The sequence below is a fragment of the Drosophila serrata genome, unplaced genomic scaffold, assembly GCF_035046125.1.
Source record: "Drosophila serrata isolate PLE 108 unplaced genomic scaffold, ASM3504612v1 contig_240, whole genome shotgun sequence".
NCBI classification, from domain to species: domain Eukaryota; kingdom Metazoa; phylum Arthropoda; class Insecta; order Diptera; family Drosophilidae; genus Drosophila; species Drosophila serrata.
Window position 1 is genome coordinate 9,413,142 of NW_028257138.1, and position 17,019 is coordinate 9,430,160.

General features: G+C 38.9%; 3 protein-coding genes and 1 long non-coding RNA gene across 6 annotated transcripts in view; 3 read left to right on the plus strand and 1 right to left on the minus strand.

The window, feature by feature from the left end:
• LOC110183972 (uncharacterized) overlaps positions 1-5,375 on the minus strand; it is an 80,876-nt gene extending 75,501 nt beyond the window's left edge. For all 3 annotated transcript variants that reach the window (XR_015271278.1, XR_015271279.1, XR_015271280.1), the window contains exons 1-2: positions 5,348-5,375; positions 1,515-1,672 (exon numbers count right to left, since the gene is read on the minus strand). This is a non-coding gene — a long non-coding RNA (uncharacterized LOC110183972). The remainder of the gene's footprint in view (positions 1-1,514; positions 1,673-5,347) is intronic.
• Positions 5,376-12,281: 6,906 nt separating this feature from the next.
• Positions 12,282-13,663, plus strand: LOC110184000 (Odorant receptor 33b). Its single transcript, XM_086831513.1, has 3 exons — positions 12,282-13,006; positions 13,061-13,472; positions 13,542-13,663. Exons 1-2 carry the CDS (start codon positions 12,282-12,284, stop codon positions 13,470-13,472), a joined length of 1,137 nt encoding a protein of 378 aa, XP_086687639.1. The 3' UTR covers positions 13,542-13,663.
• Positions 13,664-13,957: 294 nt separating this feature from the next.
• Positions 13,958-15,157, plus strand: LOC147644047 (odorant receptor 33b-like). Its single transcript, XM_086831515.1, has 2 exons — positions 13,958-14,685; positions 14,746-15,157. The coding sequence occupies exons 1-2, from the start codon at positions 13,958-13,960 to the stop codon at positions 15,155-15,157; spliced, it is 1,140 nt and encodes a 379-aa protein (XP_086687641.1).
• Positions 15,158-15,572: 415 nt separating this feature from the next.
• Positions 15,573-16,811, plus strand: Or33c (Odorant receptor 33c). The gene is made up of 2 exons (XM_020952356.2): positions 15,573-16,318; positions 16,388-16,811. Exons 1-2 carry the CDS (start codon positions 15,573-15,575, stop codon positions 16,809-16,811), a joined length of 1,170 nt encoding a protein of 389 aa, XP_020808015.2.
• The last annotated feature ends 208 nt before the right edge of the window (positions 16,812-17,019 follow it).

Here is a 17,019-nt window from a genome sequence, read left to right on the forward strand (position 1 = left end):
ATTAAGCACCGAGCTAGGCGAGACGGAGTGCAAGGCGCGAATTACAGAGATGCGCAAAATTCCTAATTGGAACATTGCGCAAAAATAAACAAAAACAGAAACTGAACCGCAGCAAGGCAAACATTACTCAAAATGGGATGATGGACTGCTAAATTCCCTTTTATCATTGTTCAATATTCCTACAGAATGAGTTTCCACAGTTTGAAAAGTAATTCCTTGTGTTGACTACAATTCTTTGATATAAATTGTATTACAAAATTATATATTATTGCTTAAATTGTATAAACATTTACCAAAATATACCCATAAGTCAATTGGTAATCCAGGGTATAGTATGCAAAGAAATGCTTTTACTGCAACGTGTTCTGTTTTTGCTATTTTGCATACCGCGCTAGAAGCAAATCACAAAGTAAATTGAAAATTAACAAGAAAGGAAACTAACTTTGGGAAAACGAACTTTATGTACCCTTGCAGTATGGAATTATAGGGTTAAATAATAAATCTATCATAATTAAGCTTTAATTTTTTGCTTTTTTTAAAACTATATTTATATATATTTTTATATGACCAGTTTTTCGATAAATCAAGGTAAATAAAAACACTTTGGTAAGCCATTCGATTTGTTACAAGGAATTGCAGTTGGCCTTACCTTAGGAATGTACTTAAACCGTTAAATTGTTTAGATGAAATATCTTTCAGTATTCTTAATTATTCTGAGCATCTATTTCGGTATGTTTTTGTTCTACTAATTTGTTATTCTTGAAAAACGGCTCATACGGAAAACGTAAAAGCTGCTTAACCAAAATTGTGTATACAGAAATAATAAAAAAACAACAGAATTGTTGATGTTCTCTAGTGGGCTTCGCGGTTTATTTCTAATGTGTTTTTATTTTCAACAAAGTTTATTACGTTTTTATTTCGTTAGTTAATTTTATGTTGTTTGTTTTTAACAACAGAACACACACCTCTTCATTGATTTCGTAAGCGGAAAACATAATATTGTGTGATTATTATTGCCGTAACTATTTGTATATAAATAGTTTTAAATAACAATAGATATAGTATATCTTTAAAGCCTGACCATAGCTAAAAAGAGCCTACACAGGGGCTTATCCTAAAATAAATATTATAAACGCTTCAAAAACGTAAACAATAAAAATATTTCTTCTCCATTGCAAGCCTAAAACAAACAGATTTTTCCTTCCAAATACATTTCTCAAATAACTTTTACGTCATATTTTTATAAGCTCCATTGAAAGTGCATTAAAACTGTGCCAAGTGCAGAACAAGTCAAGGAACAAGTCAGGCCGACGCCAGGCTCAACCTCAGCTTCTCCTTTTTGCCCCGTACGAGGGACAGAGTTCTGCCAAAAACTATCCTTGACTTGCATTTGCATTTGCATTATGCATGACTTTGCATTGCTTTGGCTTTTTGTTCTGTTTTAGTTTTTATTCGGTTTTGTGGATGGGAACTGGGATTGGTATAGGGTAGGTCATCAGATTCTTCATACTCACTCAGCTTCACTCCGGGCTCGCTCGATTCCTCAAATTGTAATTATTTTTGACTCCAGTATTTCCACAGCTTGGCCTTTAGGGCTTTCGTTGAGTTAAAGCATTCAAAATTATTGTGATTTATATTGCTTCTGAGAGAGAAAGAGATACGACGACTACGACTGTAAAATCCGACATTGATTTTGATTGATTGTAGTTAGTTTATTGTTAGTTATGAAAGCTAGCAGCTGCCGAATCGCGAAATCATTTTTCGACAATTGGGCTCGCGGCGAATGCCTCGTAAAGTTTTGCTTTGACACATGCCCCGAATGCGCAATATTTAATAAGCACCCCTCACACCAATATGTAGTTAATATATGCTTGTATCACTCATACGTCACGTTGCCAACTGAGGGGTGGCGGGAAAACGGCGGGGCAAGTGTTCGACAGCGGTCAGGAAAAGCTGCTTTTGAACACAGCACGTGCACTTGACATTTAGTGCCGCAAGTCCCCGAAAACAATAACCCAAGGGGCGAAGCCAGCAGGTGCGGGTTGCTTTTGGGTGGAACAAAAGCTGCACAGAACCAGAACCGGTGCCGAAATTCATAAAAATTCAAAGCAGACAGCAATCAATGACGTACAGAGTGAAATAAGAGAAAGCAAACAACAGTGGAGCAAAAATAACAAGAAAAACTATTAACTCTAATTACTTGTCTTCAAGGAAATAATAAAATAAATAATGTGAAATTGAAAATAATGTATATTTGTTTATTAATTGTATTTTGTAATGGATTTCAGATGGATCCGTCAAACAAACTTATAAAACGTAAGCTGGCCATTTCTCTACAAAACTATATTTTGTCGGTAAAAATACCAATAAAAATATATACAAATATTAAAAAACAATTTAATAGTTAAAATAAAACCAATTCATTATTGTGAAGTCTTAAAGACCTTGAATAAAAAACAGATTTCCCTTTTATTTTGTGATTTCCTTCAATAGCTCACTGCTATAAGCAACCTTAATAACCCAAGCTTGAATTTATGTGACTTTCGGATAATTCCCTTGATCCAAGATCCGCTGGTTTTCCCAGTTCTTTTCCATCGGCTTAGTCAATAACCTTTTCGATTAGTTTTCCTCCCGCATCAGCTTCTCCACTCAATCGCGTTGCATGTCTGAACATAAAAGTACAAAAGGAACGTGGCATTTCCCCGTCCTTGATGGCAATTGTCAAGAGCGAGTTCCCGGATTGTTGCCCCTGCTGCTCCTTGAGTTTTTTCCTTGGTCGCACGAAAAGCGCAGCTGTCGCATCCACTCCCCACCACCTCCTACACCCCCGACTACTGTTGCCACTTGTGCTTGCTTTCCCTTCGAGTGGTGCCGCCAATCATCGAAAGTGAAGTGTCCAAAAAAGAAAGTGCCGCGCACAATGGGTAGGTGGGTCCTGGAGTTCCAGCTGAAGTGGAATTGAGGGACACTAGTCAAGTTCTTGCCCGGTCAGTTAACCTAATGACCGGCATTCATGGCCATTTCCCTCTCGTGACGGCTCAAAACTTTTGCCCACCACACCAATCCAGTCTTTTATGTGCCGCCCTGTCTTTTGTCATTTATCATAACTTTCCCCCGCCAGTGGGAAACTCTTTCAATTGTCCAACGTAAAATTTAGTGGCAATAAGAGCCAGACCTTCGGGGCGGCAGTGTGGCAACTTTAGTTTATGACTTAAACCAAAGGAACAAACTCATTCTAAAATTAAAACACTTCCCCATTACATTCTTTTGCGTTTTTTTTTTCAGGGTTTTGTGTTTTGTGTTCGCTGGGGGTGCCAGGAAAAATTGTCAAGTTATGTCAGCAATGAAAAATTATTGCATAAATTAATTACGGACGATGTACGTGCGAGGAGCAGGCTCGATTCAAAATTATTAAGCACGTGCTTGGCAGGCGAAATTGTGCCCGTTTTTGAGGTCGTATGTTTGGGGGGTCCTCATGGCGTATACGTAATGCCTGCCATTTGCCTTCACTTGTACAGTGTCTGCGTGTAAGGACAAGCAATTAACCGCATGTGCATACATGTTGTGGTTTCATTTGTCCTTTTTACCTGGAAACTACATTTCTAGGAAATGTGTAAAGAAGAGCTTCCTAAATGCATTGACTGTCCTGGTAATTTAGCTAGAATTTTAGCTAGGTAATTATGGTTTAAGCTCAATTTCTGGTATGATTAAATGACTTTTGAGGGGATTTAAATAAAAATTATAATTTATACAAGGTGCTGCAGGGTTTTAAAAACATTTATAAAAAAATATTACATAAATTGAAATGCAAAAAGAACTCTTTTTAATAAAAAGAAAAAAAAAGAAGAGCTTCCTAAATGCATTGACTGTCCTGGTAATTTAGCTCGAATTTTAGCTAGGTAATTATGGTTTAAGCTTAATTTCTGGCATGATTAAATGACTTTTGAGGGGATTTAAATATAAATTATAATTAATACAAGGTGCTGCAGGGTTTTAAAAACCTTTTGATTAAATTATTATATAAATTCAAACAAACATATATATCTTTTGATTATTAAGTTACAAGAGATTGAATGATAATTATTTGACAGAATATAAAAATAAGAATATTTTTTCAGGGATTAATAAGGATACAACCATTGAACTAGTATAAATTGAGAAACCTAATTCCATGCTCTTTTTTTCACTAAAATTTCGTATAAGCTCCTGAAAGTAATATATCTTTAAAAACGGCTTAACTGATTTTTATGGCCCTGTTATTATTGATTTATCCTTGAAATACCTAGACTTCTAAGCTGTCCCAAATAAATTACATGACAATTATCCCCGAGGCACATTCCGTTGGAAATCCAATTCACACATCAATTATTAACCGTAGGAAATTTCGTTGCGTCAAATTGCGCATACGCCGCGTGGACCACCGAAACGGCCGTGTGCCGCCTGTCTAATGAAAAACAAATCCGTCAGCACATCGCGTTGACGGTGACAGCCAAGCAACGCATCAAATTAGCTTATTCCCTCAGCCTAACATTGTGTGTGTGTGTGTTGTGACATTTTCAAAAAAAAAAAAAAAAAAAACTGAGAAAAGAAATCAACAACAAAACAATAAGGAAATAAATTCAAGAGTAAACACAAGTCACACGGGGCCATCCATCAGGACATTCAGGACACTTGCCGCCTCCGGTCGCCTCTCAGATTTCTCCTCGATTTCTCTTCTTGATTTCTCCCCTGTCAATCGGCTGAAGCGAAAGTTGAGAGCTGAGAAAGCAGCAGATAGCTTGTTCAATTAAATTAAATATATATTCTTTTCGATGCGAATCTCGCTGCAATTGTCTTTCGCTTTTTTTGTCTTATGGGGTGGAACAAAGGGAGGGTCGGACACCAACAACGTTACGCTTAAAAATAGCCGCCCGTTGGCCAAGGACAAATTATGGTTATTTTTGAAGCCATAGAAGCGGCGTTGACTGCCGCAGGGCGAGTGGCCAACAAAAAAAAATAAAACAAGTCACATTAAACAAAAGGTATTCTTCTGAGTTGTGTTAATGTTGAGTTATTATTGTTAGCACATTTTCACTTTCTCCGTCCCAGTTCTCATTTATTTTTTGCTCTTAAATTTTTTCGCTTAGTTACATTTTCCTTTTATTTTTCTTACACTTTTCTTTTCATTTAATTCTTGCTTGCGCTAGATTTATCGAGGATTTTCCCTCTCTTGTCACTCACACCACACCGCAAAACAGTATTTGTTTTTTGTTTTTCACACGTTATTTCTTGAATAGCTTTGATCAGAAACCCTAACACAAACAATGGAAAGGCGGAAAATAGGCTGGGGAAAATCCGCGGTGAGTACCGTTAGCTGCAGTGGCTTCCAAACAACTGAATTTCCGCCGACAATGCTTTTGAAAACATTTCAAACGCTGCGTTCTAGGTTGCCGTTCGTGCCATGTGCTTCGAACACGTTCGATGCGGCATTTTCATTGTTGTGTTTTGGGTTCGAAGAGAGCCGAGTGCACGACACGAAGTTCACGTTTCCCATTTTCAGATTTTTCCCGACCGCCGCTGACCCACAAGCTGAGAGATGCTGCAGAACGCATACAAATGGCCCAAATGGCAAGGCCTGCTCGGCGGTGAGGAAAACTCTGGCTGGAAAAGCGTATTTCCGCACGAGGATCTCGCTGTGCGGCATGGCGGACCTTTGAAAAATTGCTTACAAATGGAAATGAAGCGTGTGTGTAAAGGTAAGTAGGGACATGAAATAAATGACCATTGTTGCTGCGCCCCGGACAGGTGAGGAATGCCTGACATATGGCCCACGTCCAAGGATTATGTGTGGGCTGGAAATATGGCCAGCTAATGATAATCACATAGAGCAGTTATTTAGATTTTTTGCGATAACTAACACCAAGAGTTTCCGGAGGATTTAGTTTAAGTTGCTCAGAATTACACAGAGAAATTATTTATAAAAATATTTCTATACAAAATACATTTCTCTTCTGCTTTAGACATTAAAAGCAATACCTTTAATGTTCATTAGTTTGATTACCTCTTAGGAGTACAACTATTAAAGTCCTAATTATCTATCTATATGTTCCAGAGAAAACCACATACCATTTTGATTTATTTATATCCTTTAAAATGCTAACGTTCTTTATTAAATTACAGCTAAAGTTCCTTTATTAAAACTACCCTTAACTTCATAAAATCTTTAAAACTAATTGTCGGAATTCCCAGCACTGCACACACCTTGAACCATTTGCCACTGGCCACTCCACTCATTCATGATGAATGATTGTCCTCTTGGTGCCCCCAATGTCAATTATTGATGATGCTCTGGACCTTTTTTGTCTGACCGCAAGTCATCACATTAATTAAAGGCACGCCACAGAATCCAACAAATACGAATAGTTCGATTGAACGCAGAGAAAGGTATATATAGAGAAAGAGAGAGAGAGAGAGAGTGAGCAAGGTCGGGCCGTTATCCTGGCAGCCTCTAATCCTTGCTGAGGCTCATTCTCAGGCGTATCCTGAGCCCTTGGCCTGGCACGTAAAATATGCCAACTGTAAGGAATTTTGCGGCAACGCCTCGCATAGCTGCCAGCGTGTAAAATGAGCGATAAGCGGAGAGGAGAGGCTGGTTTCGGAGGGAGGTGAAAGCAAAGAATGAAGGCAATACACAGAGAAAATTAAAGGAAATTATAAATAATTTATGTTTTAGAACAAGTATAGGAAATTCAGGTAAGTTAAACTTTACTATATATGATGCAGGGAAAGAAAGAACTTCCCAATCTCCCTGAATCTGGCAAGATAGCTCAATATGAAATACGGCAATAATTAACAATAGCTCCTTTACCTACTTATATTTAGCTTATTTAAAATTGTGTTCATGCATATTCTACTTTATACTTTTTCCATAGAATATAAATTCTTATAGAATTGTATAAGAATAATATATCTTTCTACCAACCTGAAGCTCTCTGTGCATAGACTGTTGAGCCAGTGGATGGAACTGGAGGATTGGCGAGGGAGTTAGCTTCGCCTGCAGTTTATGGTTGTAGTAGTTAATAAAGCGAATACGGAAAGCCTTATGGGAATATATAAGGAAATCCAGGGAGGAGGCGACCAGAGTCGAGCACAGCTTGGAGCTGAACAATCAATTTCACGTCAATTGGTTCATATTTTATAGGCTGAGCCTTGGATGCGATGACGAGTACGTCGACACGGATGTCGGAGAGGATATCGCTGGCAAAGATGCTGGAATTAAGGTTATAGTTCGAGTCGAATTCGTTGCTGCCAACTAATGCCCCAAACGCAATACTTGACCCAAACAATATTTTGGCACTGACAGCCCCGGCTAAGCTCGCCCAAACAATTGAAATGTCAGCAGTTGTTGTGGGCGTGTAATAACTGCGCTGCTGGCCAAAAAAAAAAAGGGAAATGACAACTGAAACTGGAACTGCAAAAGCGGCTTAAGCAGCCGGAAAGAGAGACTGAGTCCGACTTGGGTGGCTCCCGGGGAACTCATAATTTGACAGGTCGAAATTGAAATGCACTTACCCGGGCAACAGCTGATCGGGACGTGTTGAAAAAGACATAATCCTACCTGAAAGCAATCAATAAAAGAGCACGTTTCAGCAGGAAAATAAAGAGAACTTTAAAATAAATCCATTAAAACTTTAGATGCAATTGCTTTTCGATTGATTCTAGTTTTTTCTTTTTTTGAAAACAAAACCATGAATGTTTCCATAGATGAAAATATTTATTTAAATTAAAATTAAAATGTATTCTTTTCTTATTAGTCTTGATTATATAAATTCTTTAATTTATAAAGGGTAATATTTATTATTTAATTTAATATATATATATATATATATATTTTTTTTTATTATTATTAATTGGATAGACATAAGATTTTGTTAAGCAAGTAGTTTATAAAATATATTGTCACTTGTTCAAAAAGAAAGAAATAATTACATTCTTAGTTAAATTTTAAAGCTTTATCCAATTGATTGTTGTAATAAAATTGCAGAATTTTCCCTCTTCGAGGGTCGTCAAACTTTGGAAAGCCATCCTTGGACTCAAACAATGTTGTTCCATTGCCAAACCAAAGCTGACTACGCAAAACTTTTGTTTGGCAAGCGAAACGCGTTCTATGCAAAACTGTAAGCGGAAACCGGCGGACTGGCTGCCATGAGGATGAGACCAAGAGACCAGACCGAATTTGGCCAGATTAGGAGCAGGCTGCGTAATTTTGCAAACGGCAAGGGCAACTTTTGATTGATTGCCGGCGCGCCGTGTGTGCGTTTGTGCCGCCAACCCGGCGTATGCGCAATTTGAGAACATAACAAATATGGCAAGCGCGTGACTATGGGGGGCTCCTCCTTCTCCATTAATTTGCATCTCTTTAAGCAAATGACAAAAAGGTCTTTTTTTCAGGTGCAACTAGGCTGGCCTCCCCTCTCTCTCGCTGGTTCTTTGTGCTAATGAGCAGGTGTGGCAAGGTCAAATGTGCAAGCACTTAGCCTAATGATAAGCAAAGAAGAATGCCACAGAAGTGTATGAAAAATACCACTGAGAGGCATTAAAACGATGGCCAGGGAAAGCAGTACGGTTAAGGAGAACTACACAAATCGCTCAACACTTGCCAGCACTTAAGTGGGGAAAACCACATGATAAAATTAGACGATTAGCCGTAACCGCAAGTACAGACACACATATATAAGAACTAAGTACATACAAACAAAGGGGCGTAGTCTATAAAGGGGTGAGAATTGATAAAAATAATGTAGTAGAAAATAGCTTCATAATATCACTTTAATCTCGTTTCCTTTAGTGAAAATTTCCACCTTGATGGTCTACAAATCACGCACAATTTCCTTGTTTACTCCGAAAATAGCCCTGGAGCATCCCCTCTGGGTCGCGACTCTGTCAAAGAGCACACAGAACGCAGAACCAAGTCCATCTGCAGACCCCGACTAGACCGAGTAAACAATCGGCGAACGCGGCTGGCGATTCATGCGAGCTCCGGCACTCGATTTCGATTTTAGAGCACTTCAATCCGTGACCCCTTGCAGCTCTAAAAAAAATTAAAATAAAAATAAAAACAGAACAAAAAACCACAAATATACAACCATAAAACGAAAGGAAATCGATTTTTTTGTGTTTTGCGCAGTGAATATTTCCGCTGTGATAAATCGTTTGAAATTAGCTGAAACAAAATATAACGAAGAGCGTTAAAGCAATTAATACTTGACACAATGCCTTTGTTTTCAGCATAAACAACACCAGACTATAGGAAAGTATTTAAATATCTATTTAAATACTCTTTTTATTAATTAATTTGGGTATTAAATAATTGATCAACCCATGGAAGTCAAGGAGCAATGTTTAATAGTATATATTATTATATAAGCCTAAGAAAATGCAAAGCAAACCTTTTTTATATAGTTAATGTTATGCTAAATAATTTTTACAAAACATAAGCATAATAAAATCTTATATCCTTATATCCTTGAGCTCATCTTTTTAAAGGGTATAAAATATCTCCCTCCTTTTTCCTAAATTCTTTAACCCATTTTTTTGAGAAACGAAAAATGTATGATACTTTTACAGTGCTGACACACTGCTGACTTTGGTTTTTCTAAAAATCATTTCCCATTTTATTTTCTGTGGGCAAAATTCTGGCATTTTTCTGCATTTTATTGCCTTGATATTTTCTACAATTTTCAAGGGTGGCGAGTTTGAATTTAATAGCTTCGGATTTCAGAGAATATGCAATTGTCGGGGGGAACCACATCGCTGCGTGCTTATCCAGCGATAAAAGCAATGTGTTTTATGAGCTTTAAACTTCTAGATTGGATTTTTTTCGAAATGAACATTTAATTGTTTACTCAAGTTGCTGGGTGTGTTTACTTTAGATGCAAAATTAGTTCCCAAAGGGTAATAAAAACACGCCGTTCGATGCTAAACAGAGAGCGAGAGTGAACAGAGTTAATCTAAGCAGGAAAATCTAATAAATTACAGTGCAAAACAGTATGACAAGTTCTGTGACTGTGTGTGACCTTGCCCATCACAACAAAAAAACACACACACAGATGGGTCCTTGCCCTACCATTTAGCCTTCTTCTGCCTTTTTTGATAAATTTGAAAACTGTCAGTTTGGAGCGATAAAACAGGAATACTTCTACCACCGGACTCACATTCCGGGAAGTTTATCGCAGGCCACGCGCCAGTTTCCCTCAGGCTCAAAATGTGGAGGAGAAAAATATAAGATTAAATTACATTTTGCACACAGTTGTGATTTTCATTAATTTAGTGCACATAAACACACACACACACACAGTTGAAGCCAAAAAATCATATAGAAAAGAGAAAACTTTTTCAAAAAATTCCAAATCAAATAACTTTGGCAACTTTTTTTTTGGCTCGAGGGAGTGAGACAAACCCAAACCACAAACAAAAAACAAAGTTTACCAAAAAAAAAAGAAAACAGTGGCAGCTGCCTCTTAATTATACTCAACAGTTTCAAAGGGCATATTGTTTGTTCTAAAGAGGATGTAACATATTTAAATTGCTTCTGTTTTTTTTAGGATTAAGCTGAAAACAAAGTTAGTTAACTGCTCTTTTTGAATACATTATAATATATTTATATAAAATAAAGTGCTGAGATTTTCTTTATCAATCCCTTTAAAAGGGCATTCCAAAATTGAATAAGATTGTTGTGACTGGCGCTTTTGGCAACACTTTTTCGAGCCATTGTCATGGTGGCTCATTTTGGCATTACGTATACGCAACGTTGGCTTTCACAAAAAAGTGAACTTTTTTGTCTCCTGGTTGGAGTGATATCCTTGGCGGAAATAAAACCGAAAAAGCTAGTCGGAAGGGAAGGTAAGAAGATTGGAGGACAAAGTCAAGTAAGCGTGAAACTCCACTGACATCGTTTTAGCTGGCTTTTTTTTGAGAAATAGCAGACAATGTTCATCTGAGTGGGAATTTGCAATCGGAAGTCATCGATGGTGCTCATAAAACATTTTCGATGGAAAGCACTAGCCATTAAATGAGTTTTAAGATGAAAGTATTCCAGGACGAAAAAGTCTTACCATTTCTCATTTGCAAGCAGCTGCAAGAAAGAGATTTTAATGTCAAATTATGGCAACTTTGTCCTTGCAACTTGCAACAGTTTCGGCAAACAAAACACAGATTAAAAGGCAACTTTCAGTTCAACTTTTTAACTGCATTTTTTATTGCCAGCTTAGTGCCCATCGTATTTGGTGATAATTAAGGTATATACTATTCTTAAAAGATTTAAAACAGGTTATTAACATGCAAATGTAAGGAATAAGAGATCCCCAAGATTTTAACAAAATGTTGAACATTTTTGGTATGGCCCAACAAAATAACAGGTGTCTAGCGTTTAACACCTATTGAGGGTAATTACAGGGTCAACAATTCAAGTCAATTTGAGCAAGGTAATTAAGACACGTTTTAATTGTGACTATAAAATCAGCAAACGTTTTGTCGCCTATCTAACTGTCTTTAAAATGGTTTTCTCTTCGCCGGTCGTCAGGAGTGACTATGCCTACAGGATCTATCCTTTGCGTAGAGGGGAATTTTCCTTTTCCTTCTGGTGCCCAGCTCATTTGGGTTGTGCTTCATGTCTCATGTCTATCCATTATTTATAGCCTGAAGGTGACAAGCTTATAATTTTATATTTATTAATATATTGCCATTAAACATATGTACAATGCATAAGTAAGCCAAAAATGCAATAAGTTTAAAACGGATTTCAATTTTATACTAGTTTTTAAAGGGCCAATAAATCTGCATACTGACTTTTACAATATAAGGAATTAAGGTTTTTGTCAAATTTTGGCAATTTTAACGATGTCCCCCTTATCAAATTGTAAAAATTTTGAAAAAAATTAAATTATGCCCAGACATACCTAGATCGACTCGGCTTTTTATGCTGATTAAGAATATATAGGCTCGGAAAGGACTCCTTTTACTTCTTCTGACTGAACTTATAATACCCTCCAAGGATATAATAATTTTTTAATAATTTTTTAAAGGGGGATATTTATAGCTTTTACTATATTATATATTTATGGCTTATACTATATATTTATATATTGCACAGTTAAAGCATGTCTAATGTATGGTCACCACCAGACAGGTGTTAATTGCTGGCGCTAATTAAATTTAATTATCAATTATTTATTAATATAATTAGATGTTAAACCTACTATAAAACCAGCAATCGACAGAAGTGTTTTGAAACTGTCTAAAATATGAAGTCCGCCCCACCGGTTGTCAGGAGTGAAAAGCTCTACAGGACCTACTGGCTCTACTGGCGACTTCTGGGTGTCGAAGGCGAGTATCCATTCCGCTGGCTACTGGATATTGTCATCAGCTTTTTTATAACCTTCTGGAACCCTGTGCATTTAATAATCGGATTATTTAATAAGCCAACATCGGAGGTGTTTAGGAGCCTGCATTTTACCACTGAATGCTTTTTCTGCAGTTTAAAATTTGTGTGCTTTCGATGGAAGCTGGCCGAGATAAAGGCAATCGAACGTTTGCTCAAGGAGTTGGATAAACGAGCTGAGAGCGAAGAGGATCGCAGATTCTTCGATAGAAATATAAGACACATGGCGGAAATTGTCTCAAGAAGTTATTTAGTAGCTGGTATTTCGGCCATAATCACAGGAACTGCCTCTGGCTTATTTAGCTCTGAGAGAAAATTAATGTATGTGGCCTGGTTTCCTTATGATGTTCAGGCCAATTCCCTAATCTTTTGGATAAGCTTTTCCTATCAAGCTATTGCGGCCAGCTTGGCAATTCTGGAGAATCTGGCCAACGATTCATATCCTCCAATGACTTTCTGCATACTCGCAGGACACGTAAGGCTTCTGTCGAAGCGTTTAAGTCGAATAGGATATGATAAAGAGAAAACCATGCTGGCAAATACCAGGGAACTCATTGAGAATATCAAGGATCACAGGAAAATAATGGAGTAATAATGTTTCTAGTTTTAAATATTATAATAATAATATTTTGTTTGTTACAGGATCATTCGCCTGCTTACCAGAACTCTTTATACCTCTCAGCTTTTCCAGTTCATATCGACTGGCATGAATATATCCATAACGCTGCTTAATATACTGTTTTTTGCGGAGAATACCTTTGCCATTATCTACTATTTTGTATTTTTTGCGGCCATGCTTATTGAGCTCTTTCCAATTTGTTATTTTGGCACACTACTGTCCATGGAGTTCGATAACTTGCCATATGCCATCTTCTCCAGCAACTGGCCCGGTTCGAATAGGAATCATTGCCGAATCTTGATTATACTAATGCAGTTGACGCTGGCAAAGGTAAATATTAAGGCTGGAGGGATGATTGGCATCGGCCTGGATGCGTTCTTCTCCACCGTTCGTATGGCCTACTCCTTTTTCACCCTGGCCATGTCATTTCGATAGGTAAGTTCATATTTTTAGAACAGAATAACTCACCTGCAAAGTCAATATGTATTTATTAATTTATTCAAGGATATCCCACTCTTATTTACACATATGTTACCCAACCATAAACAAGGGAATCGAACACATTTTGGTTTTATTTATTAACTATGTACGCTTAATCAATAAAATGTTGTCTCTCAAATATAAAATATGTATCATGTTGCCGCCTTCTAAATGTAAAAGCAAAAGACACTGATGAATAATTACGTAGCATTCACACATCGAATTGAAGTGTAAAATTAAACCATTAAACAAAAACCCACGATAAAATGATTCTCGCAAGTTGAAAATCCATATATTACCCTTGAAGAGGTGTGAATTGGGTAACATAAAATTACAGGGCTAGCAAATTGGTGGGCGTTATGCCAGACGTCTGTTATTTTATCATATTCCGAGTATATAAACGGAAGAACCAGAAGGCTCGTTTCTCAATTGTCTTGACCATGGAATTGGACGCGCCAGTCATCAGTAGTGGAAACATCTACAAAGTCTACTGGTTCTACTGGCGCTTGTTGGGCTTGGAAACTGACTTTCCCCTACGACATGTGGTGGATTTCCTGATCACATTCTTTGTAACCTTCTGGTATCCGATCCATTTGATCCTTGGCCTCTGCATGGAGCAAACTCTGGCCAATGTCTGCAGAGGACTGCCGATCACAGCTGCCTGCTTCTTTTGTAGCTTCAAGTTTATCTGCTTCCGCCTAAGACTGGACGAGATTAAGGCCGTTGAAGCCCTGTTCAAGGAACTGGATCAGCGAGCTGTGACTGCGGAGGAACGACAGTTCTTCGATCGCAATACACAACGTGAGGCGAATTTCATTTGGAAGAGCTTCCTGGTGGCCTACAGCCTTTCCAATTTGTCGGCCATAGCTTCTGTACTCTTTGGCGGCGGACGAAACCTTTTGTATCCAGGATGGTTTCCCTACGATGTCCAAGCCTCGGCTCTCCGCTTCTGGCTAAGTGTTAACTATCAAATAGCCGGCGTGAGTCTGGCCATACTGCAGAACCTGGCCAACGACTCCTATCCACCGATGACATTCTGCGTGGTGGCCGGACATGTGAGGATGCTGGCCATGAGATTGAGTCAAATTGGACATGATCAGGAAGCGGACAAAAAGGTGATTGCCAGAAAGTTAATTGAGAGCATCGAGGATCATCGAAAGCTAATGAAGTAGGATTATTATTTCACTGTTTAAAAAATTGAGTTTGCTATATAAACTGATTCTTCCAGAATCGTTGAGCTGCTGCGCATCACCATGAATGTGTCCCAGCTGGGTCAGTTTGCGGCCAGTGGCATTAATATATCCATAACGCTTGTGAACATCCTGTTCTTCGCGCAGAATCATTTCGCGGTTACCTACTACGCCGTGTACTTCATCTCGATGGTGCTGGAATTGTTTCCCTGCTGCTACTATGGCACTCTGATCTCCATCGAAATGGGCCGTCTGACCTATGCTATATACTCGAGCAACTGGCTGGGCATGGAGCGAGGATACTGCCGTTCTCTGCTCATCTTCATGCAACTGACTCTGGCCGAAGTTCAGATCAAGGCCGGCGGCATGATTGGCATCGGTATGAATGCCTTTTTCGCTACCGTGCGACTGGCCTACTCCTTTTTCACGCTGGCCATGTCGCTGCGATAATGAACAATGGCGAGGAGTACAATGGATAATGGATAATGAGGCTGGTGGTCGGCTGGCGGGCATTTGGCGTCCGCATTTGCATGCTCGCTTAATTTTAATTACCACTAATGGCGGCCCATTAATGGAGGCTTTATGAAAATTGCATTGGCGTCGTTTAAATGCCATTTAACCACCGATTTTGCACACGGAAAAAATTGAATTTATCCACGAGATTGTAGCGAGAATATGTTTGGAGATTACTTTTGAAATAATTAGTTTTGTTATGCATATAAATAAAGAATTGTGAGAAATGAATTGAGTCTTAAAACTCTTACATATTTTTTAAAACTGTAGCAGTTGATTTCCCTCAGTGTTTCTTTTCAATTTCTTCCTTAAAAGCGCACTTTCTGCCAAAAGGATACCCATTCAGTGCGCCATGGTGCTCATTAATAGTGTTCACTTATATCGACCATTCTGGCTCTGCATGCGAATGCTAGCTCCAAGCTTCTTCAAGAAATCCACACCTTTGGTCAGGGCATATGAGGTGGTCCTGCATGTCCTGGTCACCATGTGGTTCCCACTGCATCTTTTCCTGCATCTCCTGCTGCATCCCTCTCCGGCGGATGTATTCAAGAACCTAACCATATCGCTGACTTGCGGCTCCTGCAGCCTAAAGCATGTGGCTCAGTTGTATCGTCTGCCGGAAATCGTGGAAATTGAATCCCTGATCAAGCAGTTGGATGAGTGCATCGAAGGAGATCTGGAGTATCGCTACTACCAGGATCATGTGCTAGGCCAGGCTAGGCGCTTTACCCGCTGTTTGTACATCAGTTTTGGTATTGTCTACGCTGCATTTTTAGTCGTTGCTTTCGCTTTGATTTTTGATGGAAATGGAGAACTAATATATCCAGCATACTTTCCCTTCGATTGGGAAAGAAACCCATATCTCTATGGTGTGGCCTATGGCTACCAATTTATCAGCATCATGGTGGAAGGCATCCAAGGCCTGACCAATGACACATACTCACCATTGACACTATGTCTCCTTGGAGGACATATTCACCTGTGGGCCCTACGAATGGCAAGACTTGGGTTTAAAGAGGAGGGAATAGAGGAGCAGTCTCCAACTGATCAGCATCAACAGCTGCTAAAGTACATTGAACAACACAAGCTGCTGATGAGGTGAGTTATAGTTGGATTTGAATAAAATTTTCATATAATTTATGAATATATATATTATATATATGGCAGACTTCACTACCTGACCAGCCAAACCATCAGTGCTGTGCAGCTGGTCCAGCTGGGAGGCTGTGGCGCCACTCTGTGCATCGTTGTCTCCTATGTGCTGTTCTTTGTGGGTGACTTCATCTCACTGGTTTACTACCTGATCTTCTTTGGAGTGGTCTGTGTGCAGCTCTTTCCCAGCTGCTACTTTGCCAGCGTTGTGGCCGAGGAAGTGCAGCGTCTGCCGTATGCAATCTTCTCCAGTCGCTGGTACAATCGATCCAAGAGTTATCGTGGCGACCTGCTCATCTTTACCCAACTTACCTTGGGTGCCACCAACCGGGTGATGCGAGCCGGAGGCCTTATAGAGCTCAATTTAAATGCCTTTTTTGCCACCCTTAAGATGGCCTACTCCCTGTTCGCCGTCGTGGTTCGGATGAAGGGCAGATGAAGGGGCTCTGCCAGTGGCTTGTTAATTAAATGGTGGAAAGATGGCCATCAGATGCCGTTCTTCCTGCCACCGTTACGTTATTGATTTTCTCCCCTGAAATTGGCCAAAAGTGGGGCAATCAACGCATTGCAAATGAAATTTCATTAATAGGCCCCGTCGCGATACGCAAATAAACAGAACCGTTTGGGGCAGCTTCTGGTTTTCCGTT